The sequence below is a fragment of the Hirundo rustica genome, assembly GCF_015227805.2.
Source record: "Hirundo rustica isolate bHirRus1 chromosome 38 unlocalized genomic scaffold, bHirRus1.pri.v3 SUPER_38_unloc_4, whole genome shotgun sequence".
NCBI classification, from domain to species: Eukaryota; Metazoa; Chordata; class Aves; order Passeriformes; family Hirundinidae; genus Hirundo; species Hirundo rustica.
Window position 1 is genome coordinate 42,000 of NW_026690197.1, and position 11,986 is coordinate 53,985.

At 59.8% G+C, this 11,986-nt stretch overlaps 1 protein-coding gene across 2 annotated transcripts; it reads left to right on the forward strand.

Annotated features, from left to right (window-relative positions):
* The first annotated feature begins 3,395 nt into the window (after positions 1-3,395).
* Positions 3,396-10,536, forward strand: LOC120748245 (solute carrier family 22 member 6-like). 2 transcript variants are annotated; one of them, XM_040054358.2, is made up of 10 exons: positions 3,396-3,788; positions 3,888-3,991; positions 4,468-4,622; positions 4,942-5,110; positions 5,559-5,682; positions 6,774-6,883; positions 7,773-7,987; positions 8,510-8,618; positions 9,194-9,397; positions 10,204-10,536. In XM_040054358.2, the coding sequence occupies exons 1-10, from the start codon at positions 3,396-3,398 to the stop codon at positions 10,271-10,273; spliced, it is 1,653 nt and encodes a 550-aa protein (XP_039910292.1). In that variant the 3' UTR covers positions 10,274-10,536. The 2 variants fall into 2 exon arrangements, with proteins under 2 accessions (XP_039910292.1, XP_039910293.1); XM_040054359.2 differs by having other exon boundaries at positions 9,198-9,397.
* Positions 10,537-11,986: the final 1,450 nt, after the last annotated feature.

Here is an 11,986-nt window from a genome sequence, read left to right on the forward strand (position 1 = left end):
AAAAAAAAACAAACAAAAAACCCAACAATAATAAAATCAAAACTCGTGTGAAACGCGGGCGGTGGGGGCGGGGGTTGTTTTCCCACGGCCGCGGGGGGTCCTGCGCAGCCGGCCCCGTCCCGCCCCGAAGGAAAACACGGGAGCCAGCGGGACACGGAGGCCTCGGCACCGCGGGGCCCCTCCCGGCCCCTCCCGCCCGGCCGGAGCTGCGGGGATGGGCCATCTCAGCAGAGAGTGCGGGCAGGATCCGGGATCCCGAGGATCGGGGATCCCCTGGATCCCAGGAATCCCCACGTCCGGGTGCCCAGGGATCCCCAGGACTCGCACACCCCCTCCCCGGACATCCCGAGGGTTCAGGTGTCCAGGGATCCCAGGGATCCCGGGCACCGCGGTGCCCAGACATCCCAAGAGTTCAGGGACCCCGAGGACCCCAAAGACCCCGGGGATCCCAAGGACTCCGGTGCCTGAATACCCAGGGATCTGGGATCCCGGGGATCCAGACCACCCAGGCGTCCCAAGGATCCCGACATCCTGAGGGACCCGGGTTGTCCCACGAGTCCCAGGGATCCATCCACGTGCCCGGACGCTCGGCCCACGCCGTTCCCTCCCGTCCCCTGACCCGGCCTCTCCCCGTCACCCCTCGCGCTCCGCTGCCCCCGCCGCCCTCCTGCCCGGGGTCCAAGGAGCTCCCGGGGACGCGCTCCAGGGCCCCCGGGACTTTGCCTCATCAATGATCCACCCTGGACGGGCTGGGAGGGCGCCGGGGGTCCCCATCTGCCGGGGGCCGGGGGCTCCCAGGGCGAGGAAGAGGATGGATCGGGTGGGATGGAGGGACCGAGTCCCCCCCGGCTGGGTCCGGCCCGGTGGGCACCGGCGTTTCCGCCCCGGGAGCGTCTCCACCGACCCGTGGCGGGATCCGGAGTCAAACGTTAACCGGGACCGCGGTGGCCTTAAATAGGAGCGGGGCCATGGGCGGCCGCGGGGCACCGGGGGGGTAGCAGCCGGCCCAGGGCTGCGGGCAGCGGGATCCGGGGCCGGGAGAGGCCGGGAGAGGCCGGGAGGAACCGGGAGCCACGGACAGGTGAGAGATCCATGGGCCGGAGAGCTCGGAGAGGTCGGGAGGGAGATCAAATCAGATCGATCGACGGAGGGGGTGATCGGTGGAGAGACCAAAATAAATAAATCAACAGGCGGAGGGATTAAATGAATTGATCAAGAGAGCAATTAAAGGTCAATAATATCGGATCAATAGGAATATTATCAATCCACAGGAAGATTACAGGCCACGGGCTGATCAATAGAGAGGTTAAGATTGATGCATTGATCAGCAGATTGTAAATCAATAACTGGGTCGTTAGAACGATTGGTGGAGGAGGAGATAATTAATCTGATTGGTCGATCATGGTTCAGTAGATTCATCAACAGGAAAAATAGACATCTACTGGAGGGTCAATTAGTAGATTGGTGATCAATTTATTGGTACTAGAGATACAGAGACTAACAGGTGGATCAGTGGAGATCCCTCTAGATCAATAGACTGATTGATCAAGCCGTCAATAGATTAACAAATCAATCACTAGGTCAATAGATCAATAACAGAATCATACGGATCAGCAAACTCATGCATAAAGAGATCACGGACTGAGGACAATCGACCCGTTATCGATAAGGGGACTCTGGTGATCAATGATTTATCAATGGAGGAAGGACTCACTGGATTGATGGGCAGGGGCACCAATAGATCGATCAATAGGCTGATTATCAGCAGATGATCGATCTGTGGACGGGCTGAGCATCAATAAACGGGCAGAGACGGGCGCGGGCAGCGGGGAAATCCATTGATCCGTGGATTGATCGATTGACCGAGGGCCAAGGAGCGGCCGGGGGCGGGGCCAGGGGAGGGACGGACAGAGGGACAGAGGGACAGAGGGACAGAGGGACTGAGGGACAGAGGGACAGAGGGACAGGGGGACAGAGGGACGGAGGGACAGAGGGACAGAGGGATGGACAGAGGGACAGAGGGACAGAGGGACAGAGGGACAGAGGGACAGAGGGATGGACAGAGGGACAGAGGGACGGAGGGACAGAGGGACGGAGGGATGGCCGGAGGAGGGACGGAGGGATGGACAGAGGGACTGAGGGACAGAGGGACAGAGGGACTGAGGGACAGAGGGACAGAGGGACTGAGGGACAGAGGGACTGAGGGACAGAGGGACAGAGGGATAGAGGGACAGAGGGACAGAGGGACAGAGGGACAGAGGGACTGAGGGACAGAGGGACAGAGGGACAGAGGGACAGAGGGACAGAGGGACAGAGGGACAGAGGGACGGAGGGATGGACAGAGGGACTGAGGGACAGAGGGACAGAGGGACTGAGGGACAGAGGGACAGAGGGACAGAGGGACAGAGGGACAGAGGGACAGAGGGACAGAGGGACAGAGGGACAGAGGGACTGAGGGACAGAGGGACGGCCGGGGGAGGGACAGAGGGATGGACAGAGGGACAGAGGGATGGCCGGGGGAGGGACGGAGGGACGGACAGAGGGACAGGGGGACGGCCGGAGAGCCCGGACAGTCCCGAGAGTCCGAGCCGGAGCCTGGGAGCGGCTGAGGGAGGAGGAGGAGGAGGAGGAGGAAGAGAGCAGGTGGGGATAAATTGATCATGAGGGAACTGAGGGATTGGTGGGATGGGGGGAGAGAGGATTGATTGATTGATTGATTGATTGATCAATAGATTAGTTAGGGAGGGTATGGGGGAGCTGAGAGCAATCAGTGATTGATTGATTGATAGAGTGAGAGAGACAGGGTGATATTTGGATTGATGAATAGATAATAGATCAATATATTGATAGATGAGAGACTGAGATTGATTGAACTATCCATAGATCAACAGAGATCAATAGACTGATAGACTGGCCAGCAGATGGATCAATCAAACTGATAGATAAATCCATTGATCAAGGGATGGATCAATCCATCAACACATCTGATGCACCAATAAATTGATTGACTGATTGATTGATTAATTGGGCAATCAATAGGTGATCAATAGGTCCTAGGTGCTGCTCTCGGCTGGTCCCGTGGCCGAGCTGGTGACCATCCACAGTCCTCCACTCATCCCCGGCCACTCCACGTCCTTCCTCCATCCCTGGATCCAACCCTTGTCCTCCTCCCTCCACCTCTTGGCCGAATCTCCACTGACCACCCAACCATCCTCGGCCTCTCCTGACCCCTCCTTTGATCCATCCCTGGATCCATCCCTGGATCCATCCCTGGATCTGTCCATCCCTGGATCTGTCCACCCCCCGTCCATCCAACCCCCGTTTCTCCATCCCTTGACCCCTCTCTCCGTCCCTCAGCTGACCTGGGCCCCGTCCAGCTCCGGCCAGCTCCGGCCATGTCCTTCGTGGAGCTGCTGGCCCGCCTGGGCGGCATGGGCCGCTTCCAGGTGACCTACGTGGCGGCGCTGGCCGTCCCGCTGCTCATGCTGGCCAGCCACAACCTGCTGCAGAACTTCACGGCCGGCGTCCCCGAGCACCACTGCCGGCCCCGGCCGGCGGCCAACGCCACCGCGGCCGACGTCCCCCTGGCCGTGTCCATCCCCTGGGACGCCCACCGCCGCCGGCCCCAGAGCTGCCGCCGCTTCGTGGAGCCCCAGTGGCACCTCCTGGACGCCAACGGCTCGGCCGGCGCCGCGGCCAACGGCACGGACGCCGAGGCGGCCACCGAGCCGTGCCGCGACGGCTGGACCTACCTGGACGGCATCTTCAGCGACACCATCGTCACCGAGGCGAGGCGCGGGCGGCACCCCGGGGTGGGGTGGGGGGGGGTCCCGGTGTCCCCGCCCGGGTGACCCCCGCGGTGACGCCGTGTCCCCTCCCGCTGGCAGTGGGACCTGGTGTGTGACTCCAAGAGGATGAGGCAGGTGGCCCAGTCCATCTACATGGCCGGGATCCTGCTGGGCTCCGGCCTCATCGGGGTCCTCTCCGACAAGTGCGTGCTGGACTGGGAGGGACTGGGAGGGACTGGGAGGGACTGGGAGGGGGGACACGGAGTGTTCTCTGCTCCCTCTGGCCCCCAGTGTCCCCAGGGTGGGTCTGTCCCTGCACAGGTTGTCCCCCTCTGTCCCCACGTTGCTCCCAGCGTTCCCAGCGCCCGGATTCTTCATCCCAGTATTCCCAGTGCTCGTGGCCCCATCCCAGTGATCCCAGCACCCCAGAGTCCAACTTTCTCCCATCCCAGTACCTCCAGCTCCCCATATCCCCCATCCCAGTGCCCCCGGTGCTCCCAGTGCTCCCAGTGCTCCCGGTGCTCCCAGTACTCCCAATGTTCCCGGTGCTCCCAGTGTTCCCAGTGCTCCTGGTGCTCCCAGTGCTCCCGGTGTTCCCAGTGCTCCCAGTGTTCCCAGTGCCCCCGGTGCTCCCGGTGCTCTCGGTGCTCCCGGTGCTCCCGGTGCCGTGTCCCCGCAGGTTCGGGCGCCGGGCGCTGCTCACCTGGTGTTACCTGCAGCTGGGGGCGGCGGGGGTGGGCACGGCCGCCGCCCCCTCCCTCCTCATCTACTGCCTGTGCCGCTTCCTGACCGGGCTGGCCATGGCCGGGGTGTCGCTCAACTCCGCGTCCCTCTGTGAGACACCGCCCTGGGACCCCCGCGGGGAGGGACCCCAACACGGGGAGGGACCCCCAAATCCAGGGAGGGACCCCAAACACAGGGAGGGACCCCCAAATCCAGGGAGGGACCCCCAAATCCAGGGAGGGACCCCCAATCCAAGGAGAGACCCCCGGTGGGAGAGACCCAACCCAGGGAGGGACCCACACATCCACCCCAAGCCCATTGACCCATGGGAGGGTCCCGACCCCGCCCCACTGACCCAGGTGGGGAGCCCAAGCCCCCAGCCTGCCCCCCAGCCCCCGCTGCAGCCCCTGAGGCCGCGGTGGCGCCGCAGGCATGGAGTGGATCCCGACGGAGGCGCGGGCCGTGGTGGGCACCATCAACGGCTACTGCTACACCCTGGGCCAGTTCGTGCTGGCGGCCGCGGCCTTCGGGCTCCCGCGCTGGCGCCAGCTCCAGCTCGTCGTGTCCCTGCCCTTCTTCGTCTTCTTCTTCTACTCCTGGTGCGGGACCCCCACGGTGTCCATCCTTGTGTCCATCCCTGTGTCCATCCCTGTGTCCATCCCTGTGTCCATCCCTGTGTCCATCCCAGTGTCCATCCCAGTGTCCACCCAGTGTCCATCCCAGTGTCCATCCCAGTGTCCATCCCCAGTGTCCATCCCAGTGTCCATCCCCTGTGTCCATCCCTGTCCCATTTTTTTGGGGGAAAAAGGGATATTGGGGTCTTTAAAGGGTGGAAGAGACCCCTCCTCAAATGCTGACCTGTCCCTGACCCCTCTGTCCGGGGTCCCTCGGGGGCAGTGGGAGGGTTCGGGACCCCCTGACCCCCAGCTCGGGGTCCCTCGGGGGCAATGGGAGGGTTCGGGACCCCCTGACCCCCAGCTGGGGGTCCCCCGGGGGCGGTGCGGGGCCGGGGGGTCCCGGGACCCCCGATGTCACCCGTCCCCGCAGGCTGTACGTGGAGTCGGCGCGCTGGCAGGTGACCTCGGGCAGAGCCGACCTGGCCCTGCGGGGGCTCCGCAAGGTCGCGAGGGTCAACGGCAGGAAGGAGGAGGGGGACAAACTCAGCGAGGAGGTGGGGAGGGGTCCGGGCACCTCCCCGATCCCCCCGGACCCCCCGGATCTGCCCCTAAATCCAGCCCCGAACCCCAGTCCGCCGGTTCCTTCCCTTCCACCCCGCCCCGACCTCGGGAGATCCCCCCCAAATCCTCCCCCGTTCTCCCATTGATCCCCCCCCACATTCCCTCTCTCCTCGGCATCGATCCCCCCGGATCCCCCGGGTCAGATCCCCGGGATCCCCCCAGACCCCCCGGATCCCGCTCAGATCCCCCCCGGATCTCTCTGATCCCCCTCAAATCCCTCCAGATCCCACCCCAGACCCCTCGGATTCCCCCCCAGACCCCCCCAATCCCCCCCGGATCCCCGCCCCGGAGTTCCCAGAGCCCTCCCCGGTCGGATCCCGGTCAGATCCCGGTAGGATCCCGGTCGGATCCCGTTCGGATCCCAGTCAGATCCCAGTCAGATCCCAGTCAGATCCCGGTCAGATCCCAGTCAGATCCCGGTTGGATCCCGGTCGGATCCCAGTCGGATCCCGGTCAGATCCCGGTCGGATCCCGGTCAGATCCCGGTCGGATCCCGTTCGGATCCCGGTTGGATCCTGGTCAGATCCCGGTCAGATCCCGGTCAGATCCTGGTTGGATCCCAGTCAGATCCCGGTCGGATCCCAGTCGGATCCCAGTCGGATCCCGGTCAGATCCCAGTCAGATCCCGGTCGGATCCCGGTCGGATCCCGTTCGGATCCTGGTTGGATCCCGGTCAGATCCCAGTCAGATCCCAGTCAGATCCCAGTCGGATCCCGGTCACATCCCAGTCAGATCCCAGTTGGATCCCGGTCGGATCCCGGTCGGATCCCGTTCGGATCCCAGTCAGATCCCGGTCGGATCCCGTTCGGATCCCGTTCGGATCCCGGTCGGATCCTGGTCGGATCCCGTTCGGATCCCGGTCAGATCCCGGTCACATCTCAGTCACATCCCAGTCAGATCCCGGTCGGATCCCGGTTGGATCCCGTTCGGATCCCATTCGGATCCCGTTCGGATCCCGGTTGGATCCTGTTCGGATCCCGGATGGATCCCGGTCGGATCCCGCAGATCTCCGGGATCTCCGCAGGCGCTGCGGGCTCTGGTGCACCGGGAGCCGCCGCTGCCGGGCGGAGCCGTGGCCGCGCTCGTCCGGACGCCCGGCATGAGGACGGTGTCGTGCGGGGTCTCCTTCATCTGGTGAGTCCCAGCAAAAAAAAAAAAACCCCTTGTTTTGGGAAAAATCCATAATTTCAGGAGAAAAACACAATTCGGGGAAAACTCCCCACGTTTCGGGGAAATATCCATCAAATCGTGGGCAAAATCCCTGATTTTTTTGGGAAAAAAAATGAACTTTTTGAGGGGAAAAAATCCCCCCACCATTTAGGGCAAACCCTCGATTTTGGGGGGAACTCATTCACTTGTTGGGGAAAAAAAAAATCCTTTGGGGCAAAAAAACGCCTTTGGGGAAAAGAATCCTCAACTTTTTTGGGAAAAACCTTTCACCTTTTGGACAAGAAACACCTCTGGGGGAAACAACGCTCTTTTTTGGGGGGTGGAAAACAGCTTTTGAGGTAAAACCTCCCGGTGGTTTTTTTTTTGGAAAAAAAAAAAAACCAAAACAACTTTCTGGGGCAAAAAAAAAAATCATCTCTTGGGATCAACGCCCGCGTTTCAGGAAGACCTCGATCTTTTGGGACAACCTCCGGGTTTTTGGAGTCCCAAGGCCCCGTTTTGGGCGGGTTTGGTGCCGATTTGTCGGATCTTGGCGCAGATTTGTTAGATTTTGGCACAGATTTGTCGGATTTTGGTGCCGATCTGTGGGATTTTGGGGCAGATCTGTCGGATTTTGGTGTGGATCTGTTGGATTTTGGTGCAGATCTGTGGGATTTTGGTGCAGATTTGGCAGATTTTGGTGCAGATCTGTCGAATTTTGGTGCAGATCTGTCGAATTTTGTTGCAGATCTGTCGGATCTTGGCACAGATTTGTCGAATTTTGGTGCAGATCTGTTGGATTTTGGTGCGGATCTGTCGGATTTTGGCGCAGATTTGTCGGATTTTGGCGCAGATTTGTCGGATTTTGGCGCAGGTTCTCCACCAGCTTCGCCTACTACGGGCTGGCCATGGACCTGCAGGGTTTTGGCTTCAACGTGTACCTGAGCCAGCTGGTGTTCGGCGCCGTGGACATCCCGGCCAAGCTCCTGTCCGTGCTGGTCATCTCCTGCCTCGGCCGGCGCCCGGCTCAGGGTGGATCCTTGGCGCTGGCCGGGATCTGCATCCTGGCCAACATCTTCGTGCCCAGCGGTGGGAGCGGGAGCGGGGAGGGAGGGACAGGGGAGAGGGATGGGGAATGGTGGGATGGAGAATGGGATGGAGAATGATGGGATGGAGAATGATGGGATAGAGAATGGGATGGAGAATGGGATGGAGAATGATGGGATGGAGAATGGGATGGAGAATGGGATGGAGAATGATGGGATGGAGAATGATGGGATGGAGAATGGGATGGAGAATGGGATGGAGAATGGGATGGGGAATGGGATGGGGAATGGGATGGGGAATGATGGGATGGAGGAGAATGGGATGGAGAATGGGATGGAGAATGATGGGATGGAGAATGGGATGGAGAATGGGATGGGGAATGGGATGGAGAATGGGATGGAGAATGGGATGGAGGACGGTGGGATGGAGAATGATGGGATGAAGGACCACCAGCGGGATGAAGGGCCATAAAGGGACGCAGGGTCCCTGGAGGGGTGGGGGATGACCCCTGGCTGGACACGGAGCAGCCGCGGGGCCGGGGGTGACGCGTCCGGCCGGCCCCAGAGCTGCCGGCGCTGCGCATGGCCTTCGCCGTGGTCGGGAAAGGCGCCTTGGCCGCCTCCTTCAACTGCGCCTACATCTTCACCGGGGAGCTCTTACCCACAGTCATCAGGTGGGTGGGGTCACCACAGCCCCGCCCCCACCCAGCCGGGCACCGCCCATGTGCCAACACAACCGAGTCATCAACCAAACCCTCCATGAACCCAACCCTCCATGAACCCAACCATCATCAACCAAACCTTCCATCAACCCAACCGTCACCAACCCAACCATCATCAACCAAACCTTCCATCAACCCAACTGTCACTAACCCAACCCTCATCAACCCAACCTGCCATGAACCCAACTGTCACCAACCCAACCATCCACCAAACCAACCATCATCAACCCAACCATCATCAACCAAACCTTCCATCAACCCAACTGTCACCAATCCAACCGTCACCAACCCAACCCTCATCAACCCAACCGCCACCAACCCAACCCTCATCAACCCAACCATCACCAACCCAACCATCACCAATCCAACCGTCACCAACCCAACCATCATCAACCCAACCATCATCAACCCAACCATCACCAACCCAACCACTGACCACTCCACCCATCCATCCCTCCACCCCCCCCTTATCCCTGCCTCCGTCCCGCCTCTCTCCACCGCTCCCACGCCCGGCTCTCCCGGCGCAGGCAGACGGGGATGGGCCTGGGGGGCACCATGGCCCGCGTGGGGGGGATGGTGGCCCCCCTGGTGCGCATGGCGGCCGACGTCACCCCGGTGCTGCCCCTCGTCATCTACGGCGCCGCCCCCATCGTCTCGGCCGTCGCCACCTGCTTCCTGCCCGAGACGCGCAACGCGCCGCTGCCCGAGACTGTCAAGGACGTCGAGAGGAGGTGAGGAACCCCCGGAAACCCCCTGGGAACCCCCGGAAACCCCCTGGGAACCCCCAGAAACCCCCCCGAAACCTCCTGGGACCCCCAGAAACCCCCTGGGAACCCCCAGAAACCCCCTGGGAACCCCCAGAAACCCCCAGAAACCCCCCAGGAGCCCCCAGCCCTTCCCTGAGGGAATATCCCCATTTTGGGGTGGGATTGGTTCTTGGAGGAACCCAGGAGTTTGGGGGTCGAAAAGGGATGGAGGTTTGGGGTTTGGTTGGAGATTTTGGGGTTGGGATGAAGGTTTGGGGTTGGAGGTTTGGGGTTGGGATGGAGGTTTGGGGTTGGGATGGAGGTTTGGGGTTGGAGGTTTGGGGTTGGGACGAAGGTTTGGGGTTTGGTTGGAGATTTTGGGGTTGGGATGAAGGTTTGGGGTTGGAGGTTTGGGGTTGGAGGTTTGGGGTTGGGATGAAGGTTTGGGGTTGGAGGTTTGGGGTTGGGATGAAGGTTTGGGGTTGGAGGTTTGGGGTTTGGTTGGAGAATTTGGGGTTGGGATGAAGGTTTGGGGTTGGGATGGAGGTTTGGGGTTGGAGGTTTGGGGTTGGGATGGAGGTTTGGGGTTGGAGGTTTGGGGTTGGGATGAAGGTTTGGGGTTGGGATGGAGGTTTCGGATGGAGGTTTGGGGTCAGAGAGCTTTGGGGAGACCTGAACCCTCTGGGGACAAAGCTGAAGCTTTTTGGGAGGGGCTGAAAGTTCTGGGATTGGGAAGGATCCAAATCCCGGGAATTCCGGGGAGGCACTGGGAGGTTTTGGGGTCCCTCCAGGGCGGGACACCTCGAGGACGACGACGTCGCCGTGCCCCTGAGCAGCACCAAGAGCAAGGACGGCGCCTGAGGGGGGATTTTGGGGCCGGGACCCCCCCGGAGCCCCCCGGGGGTTATTTATTGAACCCCAATAAAATCCGCTGGGAATTTCGGGATCTGGAGGGGCCGAAGGATCTGGGGGCGTCCCCATCCCCCCCCCCAAAGGGCGTTGGGACATCGGGGGATCCCCCCCGGAGCTCGTTAACGAGGATTAATTGGAATTCCCGGAGCTCCTTGGCCTTTGCCCCAATTCCGGAGATTTGGCTGCAAAATAAAACCCGGGAGCGGGATGAATTCACGTTTCCAGGCGGGAAAAAGCAAACCCGGAACGGGGCGGGATTCACCCCAAAAAAAGGGGCGGCACGGCCCTTGGAGAAGCCACATCCCAACCCCAAAACCGGGATTTTCCACCCCAAAAAACAGGCAAAAATCTCAGCCCGCAGAGAAGCCCAACCCCAGCCCCTAAATTGGGGTTTTTTACCCCAAATCCAGGCACCCATCAGCCCCAAAATCCTGCGGTTTTACCCCAAACCCACACCGTGCTCTCAAATCCCCATTTTTGCTCCAAAATCCCTCATTTTCCCCCCCAAATCCCCAAATTTTGCCCCCCAAATACCCAAATTTGCCCCCAAATCCCAAATTTTGCCCCCAAACTCCAAGTTTTCCCCCAAATTCCCAATTTTCCCCCCAATCCCCAATTTTCCCCCGGATCCCACCTCCCCCGCACCAATTTTTGCCCCAAAACTTCATTTTCGCCCCAAACCTCCCGATTTTTCCCAAAAAAACCCCGACTCGCTCCATTTTTTTGCCATTTTTATTACGAAAAAGGAGCAGTTTTGGTGCCGTTTTGGTGCCGTTTCGATGCCGTTTCGGCGCCGTTTCGCTTTTCCCGGATCAGACACAGCCGCGAAGCTTCGCCGAGGGGAATTTGGGGCGAATTCCCCCCGTTTTGGGACATTTCCGCGTCTCCACCCCCAAAACGGGGGGCGGAAAAAAAAAAAATCCCATTTTGAACCAAAACGCCGTCGATTCGCCCCAAAATCGCGCTGGGGGACGGGGAGGAGAGAAAGCGCCAGGATGAGGCGGCGGAGCCGGAATTCTGGGGGGGATTTTCAGGGATTTGGGTCGATTTGGAGAAGTTTGGGGTCGCTCTTCAGTCACTTTTGGGGTTATTTTGGCCGGTTTTGGGGTATTTCGGTCGGGTTTTTTTGGTCGTTTCCGCCATTTCTCGGGGTTATTTCGGTCAATTTCCGGCGATATTTTGAGATCTTTGGGGATTCTAAGATTAATTTTGGGGGGAGGTTTTAATAATTTTGGGGTTATTTGGTTCTTTTAGGGCCATTTGAGTAGTTTTGGGGTTATTTTGGTCAAGTTTGAGGCTATTTCGGACTTTTTGGTTATTTGAATACTTTAGGATTAATTCAGTACTTTTGGGGTTATTTCAGCCATTTTTCGGGACAATTTTGCCCATTTTTGGGTTTATTTCAGTCATTTCTCGGGGTTATTTTGCTCATTTTTGGGTCATTCCGGCCATTTTCAGAGTTATTTTGCTCATTTTTGGGTCATTCCGGCCGTTTTTGGGGTTATTTTGCTCATTTTTGGGTCATTCCGGCCGTTTTTGGGGCCCGTCCCGGGGGCTCCTCTCGGGGGGGATTTGGGGGCGCAGGGGGGGAGGGGCAGTCGGAGGTAGGTGCTTTAAAGTCCATTTATTTTTTGTGTTTTTTTTTCTTTTTTTTTGTGGTTT